Source organism: Cryptotermes secundus, unplaced genomic scaffold (genome assembly GCF_002891405.2).
Source record: "Cryptotermes secundus unplaced genomic scaffold, Csec_1.0 scaffold54, whole genome shotgun sequence".
NCBI lineage: Eukaryota > Metazoa > Arthropoda > Insecta > Blattodea > Kalotermitidae > Cryptotermes > Cryptotermes secundus.
The window spans coordinates 298912-319312 of record NW_019731261.1 but is presented as its reverse complement, the minus strand read 5'-3'; the positions used below and the strand labels follow the sequence as shown (position 1 = coordinate 319312).

The 20401-nt window shown below is 45.4% G+C and overlaps 1 protein-coding gene across 2 annotated transcripts in view; it reads left to right on the top strand.

Annotated features, from left to right (window-relative positions):
- The window catches only part of LOC111866670, a 321755-nt gene that overhangs the window by 8114 nt on the left and 293240 nt on the right, over positions 1 to 20401 (top strand). The window contains exon 1 of one of the 2 annotated variants that reach the window (XM_023855848.2): positions 17902 to 20036. The exons of the other annotated variant lie outside the window; for it this stretch is intronic. Within the exon in view, the coding sequence (XP_023711616.1) occupies positions 20022 to 20036 (15 nt within the window). The 5' untranslated portion in view covers positions 17902 to 20021. Of the gene's footprint in view, positions 1 to 17901; positions 20037 to 20401 lie in introns of those variants that run through there. 2 annotated transcript variants of the gene reach the window in all.

Here is a 20401-nt window from a genome sequence, read left to right as displayed (position 1 = left end):
GCGGTAACTCTAAAATTCGAATTCGTGAAATGCTATATTCGAATCTCGGCGTATTTTGATTATTTTTTGTAGTTTTCCTCGGTTCTTCCAGGTAGATCCCTGGATAGTACCTGGGTTAGGCCATGTCTGGACCTTCCAGTTCATCAGACAGTGTCCCATGCTAATAACCCACGTGGGCATGTGTGTTTGGTGCCGTTAATTAGAAGTAGTCGTATATTAACTGGACAATAAATAGCATTGTGGCTTATAGATCCGTTGCTGCGTTGTGATTCTGTGAAGAATTACAGTTTCTGGGCAACGGCTCGGTAAACACGTTCCCGCTGCATCGAATACACGCGCAGAAGTAGGGTTACTGTTGGAAACGGGATGTTTTCTGTGTGGTCCGTTGCGAGATATTGTAAGCAGGACGGTTGGAGTAATGAGTTCAGTTGTGAGTAGTATTAGCCAGCTGGCAGCGGCGTGAGCACAGAAGCTGAACTGAGAACTGTTACCGAGCAACGCTAGGGAAGGCTGTAAAAGACTGAGGCTTAGCGTGTGCTGTAGTGGTTTGTAGAGTGTGTAGATCAGCGATAGAGCTGTAATTGCCTGTAGTTCCGAGTCATGTGTAAGTGGTCATTAAATCCATTCACCAATGCAAACCCCGACTATAGTCACACTCATACTACGTGACAGTACGTATTAAAAAGGCGAAGTTGTCCCTGTGCTTATTTAATTAAGCACCACACTATGAAGACGTATAGGGAAGTGGAGGTATGGCGTCACCGTTCTTGATCTCGGCAGTACATGTAGGAAAGTGACCAGCTTCAGGCCCCGGCCGCTTTACCCCCAGGGAAAAATCGCCCCCGGTACCCGTTGAATAGGAGGTTGGGTAGGCCTCAGAGCCGGTGACGGCGTGCAGTTCCATAGGGACTTGCAGCAGTATGCAGAGCTGTACATTTCATCGACAGATTGGTGTGACGTGAGTACTTAAGCATTGTCCGTTGAGTGCTAACGGCTCGATAAACAAAAGAGCCGGTGCCAGGCAATGGCTCGCTGACACATCACACATCAAAATAGGAGCGGTGTTTTCTATACGGTCCTCTCCAAGGCTATGTAGAGAGGACGGATGACTGCATAGAAAGACCGACCCTGCCTCGTCGATGAGGGGGCCCTATCTAAACACGTACATGTCGAAGAGAGAATAAAAACCTTGGCCATGTTCTCGAGGAAGCTGTTCTGGCGAAATCCAGCAGCAATTTAACTGACCTACTGAGTTAGTCCTGAGTTGCGAATCGATAGTTAGATTACGTGACAGTGGCCAGCCTATAAGGACGTTAACAGAGGACATTATTGGGATCCGTTACCACGCAACGGAGAGTGAAGACAGAAGACTTGGCATGCGCTGTCGTGAGAAGTAGAGTGCGCAAATTTGCGATAGCGCTATAGTTACTTGTAATTACTATTTATGAAATGTTCAGTAAGTCCAATTACCAACCGAAAGCCCCGTGTCTAGTCACACGCAGCTTGACAGTTTCTAAACTCCCTCCATATAGCATTAAATTGTAACGGGGACGCAGTGTCGTACGTGTCAAATGGGAACTGAAATCTGAAGTGTAATTTGCAGGAATTTCAAACGAATTGGTTTGACATTTTGGATCCGCCTGTAGTTGGTTACAGACTATAGTTTGGCTGTGGTATTAAAATAGAATAGAGCTTCGGACTTAACTGGGCTTCTTCCTGAGGCAGAGCGGAGGGCACCCAACAGGACAACCAATCGAGCGTCTTCTCTGTGTCCGTTGTCAAGTTAACACAATTGTCCTGCGTTTAGCTGGGTTGTGATACTTTGAAGTTGAGCCTGAGGCCACTACTTACATAGAACAGGCCATGCTACGTGTAACTCAGGCGGTTACTCACCGGCTTCTCACCATGGTGGGCCTCGTCCAGTCCCAGGTCAGGTCATATGGGATTTGTCGCGGACAACGTGGCACTAAGACGGGTTCTCATTCCAGCAAGTTTTCCACGTTCATTAATTGTCCAGTCATTGACGCTATGTATTCTCGTTACCAAACGCGTTAAGTAACCAGCATAAAAAAGTTCTTACAGGTCCTATTTGATTCTCTGCTGTCAGTATTTTGACGTGGTAATTTTTTCTCTCTCTGGCTGTATACCCCTTTTGGATCTTTGCCGCTTTTCGGTTTCTTAATCCAATACAAAGGCGGTAGGGCTCCTCAGACGGGGGATCAGCCCGTCACAATGCCTCTGCCTAGACACTGAACCCCACAAACACTGGATAAACGTATAAAAACATTCATGCCTGGAGTGGTGTTCCAACCCACGATCCCAGTGTTGGCGCGGGCGGAGAATGTGTGCAAGGAACCGGTCGTGGACTGTTGTGAAGTACAGTAATTCTGAGTGCTATACAGCATCGTCAGAACCATTTTGAATCTATACGAGGCCCTGGCTAACAAGCATATGACGGGACCCCTGGCTGGAGGTGGCAGAAGACGTTTTATCGCGTCACCTTCCAGTACGTGAAGTACCACTGAACCATGAAAGTAACACATTTTACTTCATTTTTTAAAACCTTATCCGGGCTACCTAGGCACGCGGTAGCGTAGTTGGTTGAGGTACTATGCTACAAGCCGGAATGTCGCGGGTTCGATTCTCGATAAGGTTAATGGCTTTTTAAATTAACCTAATCCTTCCGGCCGCACTATGGTTCTGGTTAGTGGAAACAATTCTCTTCTCCACATTGTCCAGACGGGCTCTGTGGCCAACTCAGCCTCCAGTGTTATGGGTACCTGAGGCTCTTTTCCCCGGAGGTAAAGCGGATGGGGCGTGAAACTGGCCACTCCATCTACTACCGACGTCAAGAATGATGGAGCTATACCTCCACTCCTGCAAATGCTTTCGTGACACAATACTTAATAAATTAATCTCAGGTAAAATTTACCTTTCCTTGTCCTATGTATACTCTTCTTTTTATTAGTGCTATTTTCTCCGAGACTTTATCCGCAGCGTGGCCATGCAGAGATCTCCGCACCGCCATTTGAGGAATCACTTTTTGTCCTACGCCTCCCGTCCACAGGTTTCTGAACACACAGTGGTCGTTTTGAGGTTCAAAAGTATCGCCGCTCTGTATCAGTCCTGTTCGGCAGATGACGAAGCGGACTGATTGCCCCAGTTTCCAGAACTGCTACGCTTCGCTCTCCCTCAGCTGCCAGAATTGGTGCCACTCAATACAGAGACTCAAAGAGCGACAGCTGTTTCGTGTTTCCATTGCGCCAGCAAACAATGGTGTGTTGAAGCATAGGTAGACGTATCGGGAACAGCATACAGTCTATTAACTGCTGAAAGACAAAACATCTGTTCAACAATACAAAACTGTATGTTGTACTTCTGTTGACGTCATGATTTTTTTCAAGCTGAATGGAACAGAATTTCACATCCGCAAAAGCCAGAAAAACCGATGTCGGTGGCCGTGAGGTCTAAAGACCCGTCCACATTACTCGTGCTCGTGCGTCAGAAGCTTACTGCTGTGAAGAAATGCGAAGGCTTTGATGCAAACCAGTTTGGGCGTCCACTTCGTCAGCTCCAGATCCTGATTTTCCGACAGCAGTAAGCTTCTGACGCACGAGCACGAGTAATGTGGACGCGCCTTAAGGCATGAAGTGTCTTTGCTCGCTCGAACGCTCGGATCGTGGTTTCGAATCCCACTCAATACATGGATATCTGTGTGCGTTTATTCTGTTTGTGTTGTCCTGTGTGTAGGTAGCGGCCTTGTGACGGGGTGCTCGCTCTTCCAAGGAGTCCCTACTGTCTGTGTGAAAGAGATTATGAAACTGAAGATTAGGCTAGGACCCAACAAAGTGCTGAAGAGCTATTGATGAATCAAATGAAAAGCCAGGAAGAAAGAGACCAATGGGAAGAGCTGGGCATAGGTGGGAGGACTGCATGGATGTTAGGGAGATATGATGGGGTTGTATGGACTGGATTGATCTGGCTCAGGATAGGGACCAGTGGAGGGCTCTTGTGAAGAAGGTAGTAAATTTTCATAAAGTAAAGTTGTTTTTTTATGTAATTAATTAAGCACCACGCCTTGAATATCTATGGGGGAGTGGAGGTGTAGCTCCAGCATTCTTGACCTCTGCACCAAATGGAGGTGAATGATCACGTCCTGGCCGTGTTTCTCCCATAGAAGCGTCCGCTATGCTGATTGGATATGAGGCTGGGTAGGCCCCGGAGCCGGTCTGGACGCTGTGGAAAATAGGCAAATCTTGCTTCCACCGGGAATCGAACCCCAGCCGCGTAACCATTAGCCAGTTGCTGTATATATGTGTTCCACATAACTTTTTGTGTTGCAGTGGTTCGTTTATTTCTGTCGGGATAAAGCCGAGCATCGATTAGACGTGCTTCAAGGCAAGGGGATGGCAGGGGTACGTCGTGGCATGTCCCTTTTTTCTTTTGCCCCCCCCCCCGCCTCGCAATACCATGGTCAAATAGTAAATGCCCGGTGGAAATGGGCGGTGAAATGCTATAGGCATGCTGTGACTCAGAACGGAGTTAAGTGATGGGCTTTTGTTATAGCTGAGATGAACCTTCTGCTTCCGCAATTCCAGAGAGTAAATAATTCTCGATAACAGCAGCTGGTTCATACTCTCACGCCCCTATCTTAATGTTGGCAAGAAAATACATTTTTACGCTGCTTTTGTACGTATTTTAATGGGTTTCTCCTCATTCAGTGTCTTTGTTTCTTCAGTGTAAAGTCACCAAAACATGATCCGCGGACCGCCAGTGGTCCGCGAAAAAAATTAAAGCGGTGTTCCTCCATCTGTATTGTGAAGGTCTTCTATTTATACACAAAAAACATGTAATTTTTATGGCAAAATCTTCATATTGTCACGTATGTGTGTGACTGTAGACGGGGTTTGGATTGGCGAATTTAACATACAACTCGTTACAACACTTCATAGATCACTGGCACACAGACTAGTGTCCTCAGTCTATTACAGTTCGGAGTAGCCGTTTCGTGGCAACGGATTTTAATACAGGGACTGTAACAATCTCACTGAATTACACACTCGAAATATCACACATAAAATCTTCTCTTCACCGCCTGACTCGCCATCTGTGAGCCGATTGTCTAGAGAAAATGTGGGAAGCCTCGACGACTCACGATCCTATGGGCCTCCTTGGCCTGTCACAGGCATAGCTTTAACTTTACTATGGACAAATTGACATCTTAGTCGCAAGTCCGTGTACGACTGTGAGTAAACAAAGTAGTTGCGCTTTCTTACTTGCATGAACAGTTTGAAATGACAGAAGACAGTAACACTCCTGTTAAAGGTAATATACGCCCTTGCGGTCCGTTATCGGCATGTATAGTGCACAGAAGAATGGCATTGCAACACGCAGTTTCGTTCTGTACGAGCCCCGTTTGTGTAATGTGCCACATACTTCTCTGACTGAACGTTAGATTACCTGGAAATGTTCCAGCGGGTTGAACGTGAGGGTGGCCACTATTGTTCTACTGCACTGAGAGATGTCATCTTGACCACGTTAAAGGCTAAGTTGTTGCAGGAGCAGGAATTGTGTCATGGAACGTTACATGGGTCTGCAGTAGTCTCCAGTGAAAATGAAACTCTGTATTGTCAGAACTACACAACGAATATACTCGCATTTAATGTTTTACATTTAGACTTTTTATTTCTGCTACATGTCTCAGTTGTACAAGACCATCGTCAGGCAGTTGTGCATATATGTTCCCCTGTGATGTCACTTTGTTTCCCAAATTGAAAATGCAACTGAAGGGACGATGTTTTGAAGCACTGTCTGACATCCAAAGGGAATCACAGGCGGTAAGTAAGGAAAATGACTTCCACGGTGCTTTTGAAGCGTGGACAAAACGATGGGATCGCTGTATACATTCCCAAGGAGACTATTTTGAAGATGTCAACCAAAATTGAGTAAGTTAAGCCAATTTTTTAATCTAGTCCGGGAACTTTCCGATATAACTTCGTATATACCTGATGTTGGTTGACCTTGTGGGGCCGAAACATGTCATTGAATTTACATGACAGCTTGGAGTAACCAATGATTCAACCAGCGATCTGTGAAGCTGCATTGTGTGTGTGTGTGCGCGCGTGTCCCTGCGTGTCGATACCGCTGCTCGCTGGAAGATTGCACTCCAACTATCAGTAAGAACCAACGTTTCGCACGTAAATTTTTCGCTTAGTGTGTGGTGGAGCCCAACTGAGTCCACTCGGCACGGCGGCCACTGATTGTGTACCTGCCCCCGGGTGATTATGATGTTGGAGAATTTGGTGGAATGAAGATGGGCAAGGGAAACCGAAGTACCCGGAGAATGTCCGCCCCAGCGCCACTTTGTCCACCACAAATCCCACTTGACCAGACCCGGTGGGGAGGCAGCGACTAACCGCTTGAGCTATGGCGCGGCCCAACGTTTCGCACTAAGTTCTGCGTGAGTGAGTTCAGCAGATAATTATAACGATGAATCAGTTCTGCTGTGGTGTGATGTTAATGTCTGTGCATGTCTGCAGCATATAGCAATCTGTCATAATGTATACAGAAGTAGGGGCTACCGCGCTTTTAGTATCAACGTATTTATTTTAATAATACGCTATGGGCGAGCCTCTGGTTTTGCTCACAACGTAATAAACTTGGCAAGCAGTGTTGTTGTAATTTCTACAACAGGAAGAGTGATGCAGTTCAGTGCAGATTTCAAGGAAGTTAGCATTCCTGTTCCTTAATTGATGCCATCCAGTGCTAATTTTTCGTGGAACTATGCTATAAAGGGCCTTTCCGCAATCTTTTCACCCGTCACGAGGTACTGTTTGGTAATTCGATTTATTGAACACTTACAAATCGTAACTCCAAGTAATTATAGCGTTGTCGCTAATTCGCGCACTCTACTTCTCAGCACACGCTAAGTCTTATATGTCTTCACTGGCCGTTGCCTGGTAACGGATTCCAACAATATCCTCTGCTTACGTCTTTATAGGCTGGTGACTCTCTCACAACTGACTCGTGGCGTCACTAGCCATTACTGACTACTCACTGACTCACATGCCTTGGATCGGACCGAACAGAAAACACCCTTCCCAGCAGTTCTTCTATTGTTGCGTGCTTATTGTGCGTAACAATTGCACTGACGTCATAGGGTGTTTACTGTGCTGTCTGCGTTATGTTTCTGGACAGACTCAGGAAAATCACGAAAAACCTCAGTCAGGAAAATAGATATCGTGGTGAAGATACGAAACGAGAGCACCCCGCATACGAGTCAAGATCGTACCCGCTATTCCAGCCCCCATGGTACTGTGGTTTTCGTGTCACGTCCTTTAACAGTGCCCTTTGTTGTTGAATTTCAGTACTCCAGTTCGTGGCTAAGAAGAGTACGCTCTGGTTTGTAACGCCGTGTAATTGTGAGGGAGCGCGACGTATTTTATACGTTAAATTTTAATTTGCACCAATAAACTCTTCAGATGTACAGCCCTCACAGGCTCTTGTATATGTACTACAGAATAACTACGAAATTCATCATATTGTAGCATATTTACACAAATGAAAGGCTGTGGAGCCTGAAAAGTGACCATTGCTAGGTAACGGCTGTGTAAAACGCAACAATAGAGTAACTATTGGAAGCGGTGTTTTCTCTGCTGTCCTTGCTGCGAGTCATAGGAGGTGAAGAGGGAACCCAGTTCCTGGGGGATATAAATGCAGACCCCTGATCCTCCAGGTTGGGGGACTGTCGAATCTGAGACAGTAAAATGTGGTCATTAGTCCCGCAGAACTAGGACCTGAGAATGACTGCGCTGGTGAGAACCAGCAGCAATTGTAAAAGACGGACTCATCCTCTCGTCAGAGAGGGTGTTACATGAGGACTATAACCGCAAGTGTTCAGTTGGAAAACAAAATTACTGATCGTGAGTCTGAAGGGCCTTGTCGCCAAGACGAACTGATTGGCGACCAACCGCCATTCGTAAAGTAACCCTGACTCTGATTACGTGAGAGTCGTGAAGCGGAGTTAGAAGTGCAGGAGATGGCCGCCAGCCTGCGAGGACGTGATCCCGGGAGCAGAGGAACGTTCACTGTTGACGCCGTTACCAAGTAGCACAGTGAAGACCGTGACTGAGGACACGAGTCTTTGTGTGACAGTGATTTTTAAAGTGTAATCACGAGTTGTGTATGTTGAAGTGTCCAGTAAGTCCAATTACCAATCCAGTCCCCGTCTATAGTCACTAATCACGTGACAATATATATGCCTGACGATAGCCGTTGAATTTATATGAAAAGTATGAACTAAGTGGTAAATGAACCTGAGGCCCATAAGCTGCATTGAAGACTGCATTGTTTGTGTGTCTGTCAAGTTAAGAGGAGCAGCATATCGCTCACATTTCAAGGTCGAACCGAAAGCCAGGCAAGAAACCAGCTTCATTTACTATTTTACCATGAAGGTAGAAGCGAAATGTTCCTCCGATATGGGGGGGTTTCTCCGAATTACGCGGCGTTACAACCCAAAGGACCGTGATTCTCGACCTACTTTATTATTTGTAATGGTGTACTTAGGGGAGCCAGGATAGCTCAGTCAGTATAGCGACTGGCTACGGGCTGGACGATCGAGGGGTTGGAGTTCGAGTCACGGTAGGGTCAAGAATGTTCTCTTCTTCATGTCTTCCAGATCGGCTGTGGGTCCCACAGAGTCTTCTATCCAATTGGGGTAAAGCTTCCGGGGCGTGAAGCTGCCCACTCACATCTGTCTTGTGTTGAAGTCAGGAATAAGTTGATCAATACATCCACTCCCCCATACGTCTTCATGGCGTAGTGCTTCATTAAACACAGATACAACTTTACTTTTTTTTTACCAATTATCGTGGGGGCACCCGGTAGCACGTTGGGGCACTATGCTAGAAGCCAGGTGATTGCGGGTTCGATTCCCAATTAGGTTATTGGATTTTTCAGTTGAGCTAACCCTTCCAGACACACTATAGTCCTGTGGTCGACTCAGCCTCTAACAGAAATTAGTACCAGGAATGTTCCCAGGGAAGAAGTGCAGGCGACCATGGCATAAGGCTGACAGCCTCACCGTCATCTGTGGGCCGATTGTCTCGACGTCTCACAACCCTTCTTGTAAGTACTAAATTGTGTTAATGGCTACTGGAGCCTCTCCGTTACTGTAGTAAGGCATTTGTTTTTCTTTCGAGAGTAAAACTTTTATAGTCATAGACCCTTACTAACTAACTAGCTAACTCCATAGAGCTAAACCCTTCTTGAGAAGCCACTAGTTGTGCAGCTACCCAAGAATTTCCCAAAATTTTATGAAACCCGAAGGTTCATTACACTTTTGACAAGAACTCTTCAATTATCCCTACCCTGACCCAGATCAGTCCAGTCCAAAACACCCCATTATCTCTTTTAAGATCCATTTTAATATTATCCTCCCACATTCTTGTTCTTTCTGGTGGTCTCTTTCTTTCAGGTTTACCCACCAATGTCCTATACACATTCCTTTTCTCCACCAATCGTCGTCCCTGTCCTGCCAGTCTTCTCCGCCTTGTCTTGGTCATCTGTGTGACATTTCGTAACAAGCTCATTTTTAACGGTAAGGAGTTGTTAGCCCCACTCTTAACCCCCAAGTTTGAACACCACCCTTTGTCGGCTGTCCGCGACTGCTTATTCAATATATTCGCACGTATCCTTACCTGGAGTCCGTCTCCTGTATCTAAAGGAAAGGGGAAAGTCACGTGAGGACACCTAAACAACGAAGTTGCTTTGTACGAGTAATGGGATTCTTATGTCCTACCATAGGGAACGTAAGAAACGCTCTCGGATCTCCGATTCAATTAAGGTGTATGGTTTCGTGGCGCGCCGCTCCTAATGTCAGGTTCCATCAGCCCTTACATCGGGATACCAGACAGTTGCTTGCAGTTACTAAATCGAGGCTAACTCTACTGCCCAGGTCTGTCGTGAATTCAATTAGAAGTTCCGGGCTTGTCGACATGATGACTGATGGCTTCTGTAGAGCAAAGCGCGCATGTGCAGGACGAGAGGAGATGGCAAAAGTACGCCCATGCACNTATAAAGGGAAAAAAAAAAAAAAAAAATGTGAAGATATCCCTGTAACAGGCCGTAGGGGCCCGTGGGGTTGTGAGACGTCGAGGTTGTAACATTTTCTAGACAAACTACTCACGGATGACGGTGAAATTGTCAGCCTCACGCGTCGGCCGTCCTTTGTCCCCAGGCAGATTCATAGTACCGATTTCTGATAGAGGCTAAGTGGACCCAAGGGTCATAGTGCGGCTGGAATGATTAGATCAGTTTAAAAAATCCAATTACCACATCGGGAATCGAACTTGTTCCATAGTGCCTGTACCAACTACGCTACCGTTTGGAATTATTGGTGGGAGATGATGTTAAACGCCCACCTGCATGGATCATAAGATGCAGGACTGGAAGGGAATGCTGAAGAAAGCATGGGAACTTGATAGTACGTAAGCTTATATAACAAACTGTGAGACTTCTGTTGAATTCCCAACGGGTGTGACGTGATTACCTGTGACAGAGGAATGTGCACCTAGTGTGGGAAATGGGAGTGATATTCTGTAATTTCGGAGTTGCTTTATTTTATTTAAGCTGAATAATTAATATTACAGTTGATTTTAACTTATAATAAACCCACATTAAATTCGTATTCAACTAGTCACTGGTAATTAATAGTTATTCAGATTTGCAAGAAGTCAAAACTCTATACGGAATGACTCTCTGTGGCTCTTCAGACCTTTGTTGGGCCTTGGACGCTTTTTCAGTTTCTTAGTCTCTTTACACAGTCGGTAGGACCCGTTGGACAGGGGATCAGCCCGTCGCAAGACCACTACCTACACACAGAACAACACACACACGGCGCACATACAGACATCCATGCCCTAAGTGGTATTCGACCTCACGATCCCAGCTTTCGAGTGAGTGAAGACAGTTCATGCCTTAGACCGCGTGGCCACTGTGATCGGCATGATCAGAATTAAGGCTTCAGTGTTTTCTGTCATCACACTCAGTAAAAGTAATTATATACATACAGTAGATTGTCACATGTAGAGGTGACTATAGACGGGGTTTGGACTGGCGAACGGGTTTATTCACCACTTATACACAAGACTCGGATCCAAAAGCAACTACAGCGCCACCGCTACTCTCCACACTTTACAAACCATAACAGTACACGCTAGGGGGCACGCGGTAGCGTCGTTGGTTGAGGGGCTATGCTACAAGCCGGAAGGTCGCGGGTTCAAGTCTCGATGAGGTCATTGGATTTTTTTCAATTGACCTAATCCTTCCAGCCGCACTATGGTCCTGGGGTTCACTCAGCCTCTAACAGAAATAAGTACCAGGAATTTTCCTGGGGAGTAAAGCGCGGCTGGCGCGTAAGGCTGACAACGTTACCGCCATCTTTGAGCCGATTGTCTAGATAATGCGGGACCTTCAACGTCTCACAACCCTATGGGCCTTCACGGCCTGGTACAGGGATAGCTTTACTTTTTTTAACAGTACACGCTAAGCCTTTTCTAGCCTTCCGTGTCTTCACCAGCCGTTCCCTGGCAACTGCTTTTAAAAGTGGAGATCCTTCAGCTTCACGCGGTGAGGTGCTATCTTCACAGCCTCCCCTGCAGAACTGCTTTCACCGATTCCCTTACATAACTGAATTCATTGTCAAAGTCAAAGTCACATTGCGACTGACGGTCAGGCAGTCAGTCATTCAGTCTTGATGTCGAGCCCAATATGGGGCTTATGACCAGATATTTATTACTGTTTGAGACAGTTACGGTCTTGAATTCATTGCTCCAACTCTCCTAGTTATAACTATACAGGGATAGCTTTACCTTTATAGGCCTTGTCTCCAGTTTCATTGCACCTGCTCTTTTTAACACGCATTGCATTCGTTCGGGTCAGCCAGCAGACGTAAGGTCGGTTCAGTGTATATGGATTATAACAGGGCCTTAGTTACAGTGCTAGGGCCGCGCCATAGCTCAAGCGGTTAGTCGCTGGCTTCCCACCGCGGCGGCCCGGGTTCGATCCCGGGTCTGGTCATGTGGGATTTGTGGTGGACAAAGTGGCGTTGGGGGAGGTTTTCTCCGAGTAATTCGGTTTCCACTGCCAATCTTCATTCCACCAATTGCTCCACAATCACCCTCACCTATCATCTGGGGCTGGTACATTAGGCCAGAAGTGGCCGCAGTACAAGGGACTTAGTCCCACCCCACTAGCAATAATAATAATAATAATAAAAATAGTTGGAGTGCTTCAACCAGTACCCCGCTACTTCACGCTTCACACACGTAACCCAGTAGCCAGGTCTAGAGACAAGGCCTGTGTAAGGATGTTAATCTGTCGCGGTGATTCAGTCACCAGTGTCCGATTGTTGTCTGGTGACACAGTATGACAACCGCAGCCGTAGTTTTCTTTCTTACATACTCTCTCAAGTGTGATGCGTGTAATATTTTCTAGTGTTGCAACTGCTCTCAGCCCCAGCTGTGGTTACTGTATAGTTCTTGGGTGTTGCCTGCTCGCGTCGGCATGCAAACCACTTCGTGTGTATGTTGAGCACACCAACTTGCTTTGTTCGTACGCAGGAATTCTTGTTAGTGTAGTTAACTCCTAACCTTGGAACCTATCCATTAGCAGTTGGTATTCTACGACCGTTTTGGGATATTTCGTAGCTTTGAAGCACATTTTGGGCCTCTAACGAGATCGCCCTGCGATAAGCAACCATAACAAAGAGGTCGGCCCAATCCTCTGTTTCCTCCTCTACCCAAACTGTAAGCAGGGCACGCGGTAGTGTAGTTGGTTGAGGCACTATGCTACAAGCCGGAAGGTCGCGGGTTCGATTCCCGAGGAGGTTATTTGAGCTTTCAGTTGACCTAACCCTTCCAGCCGCAATATGGCCGTGGGATCCACTCAGTTTCTGACAAATGAAATAGACGTATATCGTCTCCAAATTCAGCTACAATCTGCTTTAAGTGACACGATTTAGATGGCTTTGCTTTAGGCATCGTGATAAAATGAATCACTCTAGCGCAACACAGAACTGAACTTTACACACTGAGAACCTTTCGTCAACTGTATCTTTGTCTGTACAGTCAAGGGCGAGAAGCTGCAGACAGAGTTTTATTGCGCAACAATGTCATATAAAGCGAGGGTTTCCGACTAGAAATATTTTTAACTAAGCAAATTCCTTTGAACAGAACTTGGAAAGGGCCGCAGTGTGAGTGACCGCTGTCTTACCCTGCTGCCAGCTTAAAATGTTTTATGGTATGTACTGTCAGCACTTTCCGCAAAACGAAAGGAAAGGACGGGACAATATTACGACTTATTATTGCATACTTTGATAGGATGTACTTGGGGTGCAGCTGTAGGCTGCGTTTATAGAGGCAGGAGAAGAAGTAAGAAAAAGAACACTTTACTTGCATATTATTCATATTTCTGAAAACATATGAAGAACATTTCCCTAAAATGGCTGAAGTGACAAAAGTGCGTGTGCCATTAAAAGTCCAAAAATTTACCGAAAAATTACCAGGAAACCTAAAGAATGACCTAAAACTTAAAAATGACCTATAAAAGTTACATTTCTGTAACCAGCAGCTCATCTCCGGGATTTATATATTTACGGGCTCGAATAGGATACAAGGAAAAAAAGATGACATGTCATCAGAATCCGGACCCTGCTGATTATGAAACTGATATTAGGGTGTTGGAACTGAGTTTTATTTTCTGTATCCCACTACATGTTTTGATCTGTAGAGATCATCATCAGGTGGTCATCTGCCAGTTAAAATGGATTAGTTTTTTACATTTAATTTTCATCAATAAAGACAGTAACATTCATGAACGATGTATGTTCTACGAGGGAGAGGCAGAAAATAGGCCACAAATGGGTATAGAACGTATAACATGTGACTTTCGAACCTGGGGGGGAGGGACATTTATTTCTCCGCCAACACTGATACACTTGCCCCATCGCTTTACCAGTGCCTCGAAAACCCGCAGCATAGAAGTCTTTTGACTGCTGTCTCAGCCACTTCCGCACTTCCATTCCAACCTCTTCGTCATCAGCGAAACGTTTACCATGTTTCTGGACCCACTTGTGAACCGCTTTACGCGACAAACACTTTCCACCGTAAACAGAAGATATTTCTTTTTGCATTGAGTCCCATTGTTCACAAAAGACACATAACAGAACGTTGCTCTTCAGTAGTACGGTTGTCGTTTTGACTACTGAAACCAGCCTCTGTGCATGCGCATGCTCGTCTGCTGCCTACACTGACATGAAGCTGGACTGTGCTGCTACCTAGTGATACACATAGAGAATGTATTCCATCCATTTTTACTTCTATTTGTGACCTATTTGCTGACTCTTCCTGGTACGTGGAAGGTTAAAATTAAGTAGCTTCAGTAATTTAGGTAGATTTTTTATAAATATTTGTAAAAATGGAGGGTGGTATATTTAAGATGTTGATAGGTGTGCGTTGTAGGTGGACTTCGTAGTTGCACGCGTTTTTGGTGTACCAGATTTTTATTTTTGCGTGTAGGTGTGTGTTGATTGGTCAGCACAAGGGGCTTCTTTTGCTGTAGGTGACTAGATGTGAGCTGGTGTCCGATTATTTTGAGGCGAATGGATATATCAGCTTGTAGCGTGGATTGCGAGGTTGGTTTTCGCTATGCCTTGGTGCTTAGTTGGTGTGTTGGAAGACTATGAATCGTACAGACAGTTAGTAGAACACCGTTGATGGGGGATCAGCCGGGCGCGAAGCCTCTGCCTACACAAGAGGCAGACATGCATGTATGCCTCGAGTGGGTTTCAAACCCAAGTCTCCAATGTTCGGGCGAGCGAAGATATTTCGTGTCGTATATCGCACGGCCACTCCTGCTACAAACATAAAAAAGTAAAGTTGTCCCTGTGCTTAACTAATTAAGCATTACGCCGTGACGACGTATGGAGGAGTGGATGTATAGATCCACATTTTCTTGACCTCGGCACTAGGTGCAGATGAGTGTTCTGCTTCATGCCCCTATAGCTTTATCCTCGGGGAAAGAGCCCCCGATATCCGTTGGATAGGAGGTTGGGTGGGCCCCAGAGCTGGTTTGGGCGACGTGGAGAATAGAAAATTCTTGACCCTACCGGGACTCGAACTTCGACCCGTCAGTCGCCCAGCCCCGTAGCCAGTAGCTATACCGATTGAACTATCCCGGCTCCTCCTACTACCAACAAAACTGTACAAAATGAACAGTCACTGGTTTTCTGCTCTACTTGTCTTCGGCGTAAGTTGTCCATCATTCCTGAACTGCATTCGAATGCTGTACACCCTACATTAGTAAAGTATATGGTGAACAGTCGCATCCTATCATATCTGTGTGTAGAGAATAAGGGAATGTTCCGAGGCAGTTATCTAGAGATAGGCCTTACCGTTCACCGTACTTCTGGTCGATACGTTTGAGTCTACATACGCTTTGGCTGTTTCCTGGCCTGTTCACGCACTATATTCATGGACAGCACAGGAAATATCAGAGACAGAGAGACATGATATATTCGAGGCTTTTACATGTCATGTATGTAGATGCAACTCTGAGGTATTGTCTTTAGACTATTGTCTGTGAAAAGCGGCCTCCGTAGTCTAGGGGTAACGTTCCCACCTCATGACTCAAGGTACGCGAGTTCAAACCCGGCGGAGGTCGTGGAATTTTTAAGGGCGGAAAAATTCAGGGAACAAGTCCTCCGGGAAGGACATTAAGCCGTGGGTCCCGTAGCTTTACGGCACGTAAAAGAACTTCATGTCTCAAGGAGACCTCTGAGCTAAATTTGTAAGGACATTTCCCGCCCAACAATAATCTCTAACGCCTCTGGTAGATGGGGGAAGCATCTAGATACCGCTGAGCCAGTAGAGGCCGAACTCGCTGGCTGAGTCGGGACTGATGGCACGCACCAGTACCGGTAGGGTATAGAGACTGGTAAAATATCACAAGGGGACGTACAATAGATCAAACTGGTCGCGGTGCATGGGGAAACCCACCCCCTCCAATAATAATAATAATAATAATAATAATAATTGTCTGTGAAAACAGCATGAGTCAAAAACAGTTGATGTTGTGGACGTTGGTTGCGCTGCTAAGAAACAAAGATATGTCGAAATATTGGTACAGACTTCCTTTTTAGGCTTACTCAGTGTCGCTTTTTGATGGCATTTCGACACAAAATGGTGATCTCACAAGCCAACGGGTAGTCGCCGGCTTCCCACCACGGCTGCTCATGTTCGAGCCCAGTTCAGGTCATGTGGGATTTGTTGTGGACAGAACGGCGCCGGGTCAGGTTTCCTCCGAGTACTTCAGTTTCCCCTGCAAATTCTCATCCCACAAACTGTTTCACACTCATGTATCATCCGGGGCTGGTACAGTAAGCCCACCAGTGGCCGAAGTGCGAAGTGGACTCAATCCAACCTTACCCCACGAAATAAAAAATATATGGGAGGCACTTACTCCTGCATTAATATCGTCTCGGGACCGGCTCTGGGGTCCACCCAACCTCCTATACAATGGGTACCGGGGACTCCTCCACGGGGGTAAAACGGCCGAGGCGTGAAGCTGACCACTCACCTCCAACTAGTGCCGAGGTCAAGAAAATGTGGATCTATACATCCACTCCCCCATACGCCTTCATGGCATAGAACTTAATTAGTTAAGCATAGGGACAAATTTACCTTTACCTTTTACTGTCTTCGCTCGCTCGAACGCTGAGATCGTGGGTTCGAATCCCACTCAAGGCATGGATGTCTGTGTGTGCGCTTATTCTGTGTTTGTGTTGTTATGTGTGTAGGTAGCGGCCTTGCGACGGGCTGATCCCCCTCCAAGGAGTCGTACCGATTGTGTATAGGATTAAGAAACTGAAAAAAAGCGGCCAAGTTCCAACAATGGGGCTGTAGAACCATAGATTGATAATGGATGGATGGTGCTGACGAAAACGTATATAGAAGAAAAATCACTGCAGAAATTTCTTCCTCTGTCAGAAGCTGAAATGCAGGGTCTCCCTCATCCAGCTCAAGCCAATCTTGGATACGTTCTTGCGTGGTTTCAGTCTCTCCAGGTGCCCTCAATACATTCTTTTAAACTCCTCCTGCTCCTAAATCCCACGTGTGTTTTAGTGTGTTAAAACAGGTGGTACATATAGTAACCACTGGGCTTTGAAGGGTTAATGGGTGTGAGTAAAAATTTTGCCTTTACATGTTTCGGCAACTACTGGCACTGCGAAGGAAGGACTTTACATATGTTGTTGAACATAGATTTGTAACGGTTACAGAAATTAATGCAGTTAAAATAAGTCGTGGCCGGTCACGGTAGCCGAGCGGTCTGAGGCATGTACTGTCTTCGCTCGCTTGGAAACCGGGATCGTGGGTTCGAATCCCACTCAGGGTATGGATGTTTAGTTTGTGTGTGTACAGGTAGAGAGGCCTTGCGACGAGCTGATCACCCGCCCAAGGAGTCCTACCGAATGTGTAAGATCTAGAAAAACCGAAGTGAACGGAGAAGTTCATGGAGGTAAGCCTACGCCCACTGGGGCTGTAGTGCCAAGGGGAAAAAAAAGTGAATATTAAGAGCAAATGGTTAAAACCAGTTTAATTAAAATAGGTTGAAAAGTTTTGTTGCGCACACAGAAGAATGTGGCGGTGACACATTGCGTTGGCTTTGTTACAAATGAAGTCCACTTATGCTTTCAAAGGGACCGAGCGTTTTGGGAGCATGAAGGCAGGCAGTGGGGCATGTCTCTTCAGTATGCTACAGGGACAGGAATGTAACGACGAGCCTGCGGGCCGGCCGTGCTGGCACGGGACGTCATGTATCGTAGCTTGACATGCCTAGCGCTCGAAACAGTTTTGGTGTGGCGTGCGCCAAGTACGGACGTGGTATGCACGAAGCTTAGGCAAATATTATATTGTGTGGGCACAAACACTGAGAAGTGAAATTGTTGGAGGAGAAACTAGTTGGTGTCTTAAGAGTAATGAAGCTCATCTGTGTGTGCGTACCTTTCCCCGCCGTAGGCAACTTCAATCGTGTGCGTGAGATTTGTAACCTAAATCGACTGTTTAGATTGGTCTGTATATTTCGCAGACTTGTAGAACTCGTTTCTTCACATTAAACCTGTTCCTAATACGTCATCTAGTTTATTCGTATAACGTTTTGGAGCTATGCCAGTCAGTTATATGAACCATTCAATACAACAGTAGCATTCGTCTTGGAAATCTACGTTTTGTCTATTTATGTTTAATTCCGTCCATCTGTGTGTTAGAAGATTACATATTTTCGCCAATTTTAATGGTTAAAGATAAATGCTGTCACCTGTCATGTTTGTAAGATAAACGTGATAAAGAAACTACTGTATTTTGCAGAGTAGGAGTGTTCATTCTCTCTGTGAACGTGAGAAGATGAAGGGCTTGTACGTGGAGTGATTCATCCGGCTTTCGTAACAGAGTATGTACGTGTGTGTGTGTGCTTTCGGAACTGGGATTATTGTGTTTAAAATGAAGGCTTATCATGTAGCGGCGTTCAACCAAATATAGTGTTGTCATATGTGTTATCTAAACTCCGTATAGAATAGCGTTGCCCACCTGTATTGTTGGCCGTTTTTAAGTAGGACTCGAGTGTGTTATATTTCATTAAAGGAATTGATATTTTAGTATGGGATATCTGGATTTTGTTTTCCCACATAAACAGAAGGGTGTTAGTAAGTGGACAGTGTAATTACTTAATAAAATATCACCTAGTAGTGATTCAGACATGAAAAGAACCGCGTGGTCAGAAGGTTAAGTTGCGTTGGAGCCAGTAACACTCGCTCAGAGACGAAATGCGAAAGTGGGTCACGGTGAGTATGATGTTGACCACGGATGTCACAGACAGTATGGGACGCGGTAATGTGTTGCTTCGCCATCGCTGAGGAGCAGGGACTGCTGCTGTTTCTTCAAGGTTATATATTGAAACTCGCGGCATTATCTTAGCGGTACTGAGGAAGGAAATACAAACAGAACTGCAGGCAACAAAATATTAATACAGTACGTGCAGAAGTTGCAGGCAAAGCGTGTGTCGTGTGTGTGGTTATGTGCAGACGATACGGTTCAGAGGGTATGTTAATGCAGTTCAGAAACGATTTTCAAAATCGAATTGGAATTACGGAACTATAACGAATATTAAGACGCGTCAACACCCGAACTCTAAAAATCAGGTTATGTGTCTTCACAGTGTGCATCCTGTTAAGGTTAGCCATCAACGTAGCAAATTATTTGATGATCAATCAATATTACTCAGATTGGATTTTATTTTACCTGCTACATGTTTCAGTCCTCATGGGATTGTGTGTCTTTTGTATGACTTAATGTTACGTGAAAATACATAAATCCATTCAGTGGCGTATGACTGACATGTGTTCACTAATATATTGTGGCCAGAAATATATTTACTAACACAAACGAGGAATGATAAGCCTGTATTCAAAGTTAGTTCGTTGTGAGATAAATGTTTAATATAAAATATCAGATATTAATTAACTAAGACTTGTTATGTCGTAAACTCTGAGTTGACTGCTGTGCACAGTAGCCCATACTAAGAACACTTCAGCCCTGAAGACAATGAGTGTACTTGCTTTCTGGCCGACTGCCGACTCTTTCTAACTGATGTATCTTAACTTTCTTGGCCTCTCGCTGGATGTAGAACATCATCTGCTACGTTAACAGCGTGTTTCTTCTGCGTGTGTTCCTCCACATGTGTGTGTGGACAGCATCTGGTTACACTTGGCGCCCAAGCGCTCTGTAGATCTCGGGTAAGAATAGATTGTGACAAGGAGGAAGGCCCGCATGAAGCCCACCTTGGCGAAGGCACAAGGATTTGGACGGTGCAGTTCGAACTTGAGATGAGCCCAACTGCTTCTTGAACGGAAACGAACTTCTACTGCTTGGGATACAACTAACTGGGAACTGCACTCAAGGATCACCACAATGTATTTGATGCAGGTAACGGAGTTATGTTTGATGTGTTATCACTAAGTCGCCGTTAGAAACCGTAGAGAGCGGTGATTGTGAATTATGGTGTTCAGTTGAAATAGAAGTTTAAAAATTGATAAATGATTATAATTTAAAGTAAAAATGTATGGGAATTTTCGTAATATCTGGATACAGTTGTAGTTTTATCTGTTTATCGGCGCTACCCTCCACGTTTGAATAAGTTTACGAGCCGCCACTGCATTCTTGCTAAACGAAGGTAGTTGAAATATCGTAGATTAAAGAATGCAGTTTTCACATACCTTCATGTTTTTAATTGCATAAGCATATACTCTTACTGAACATTTGGCCTCATATAGTCACTCCATTTTATATAA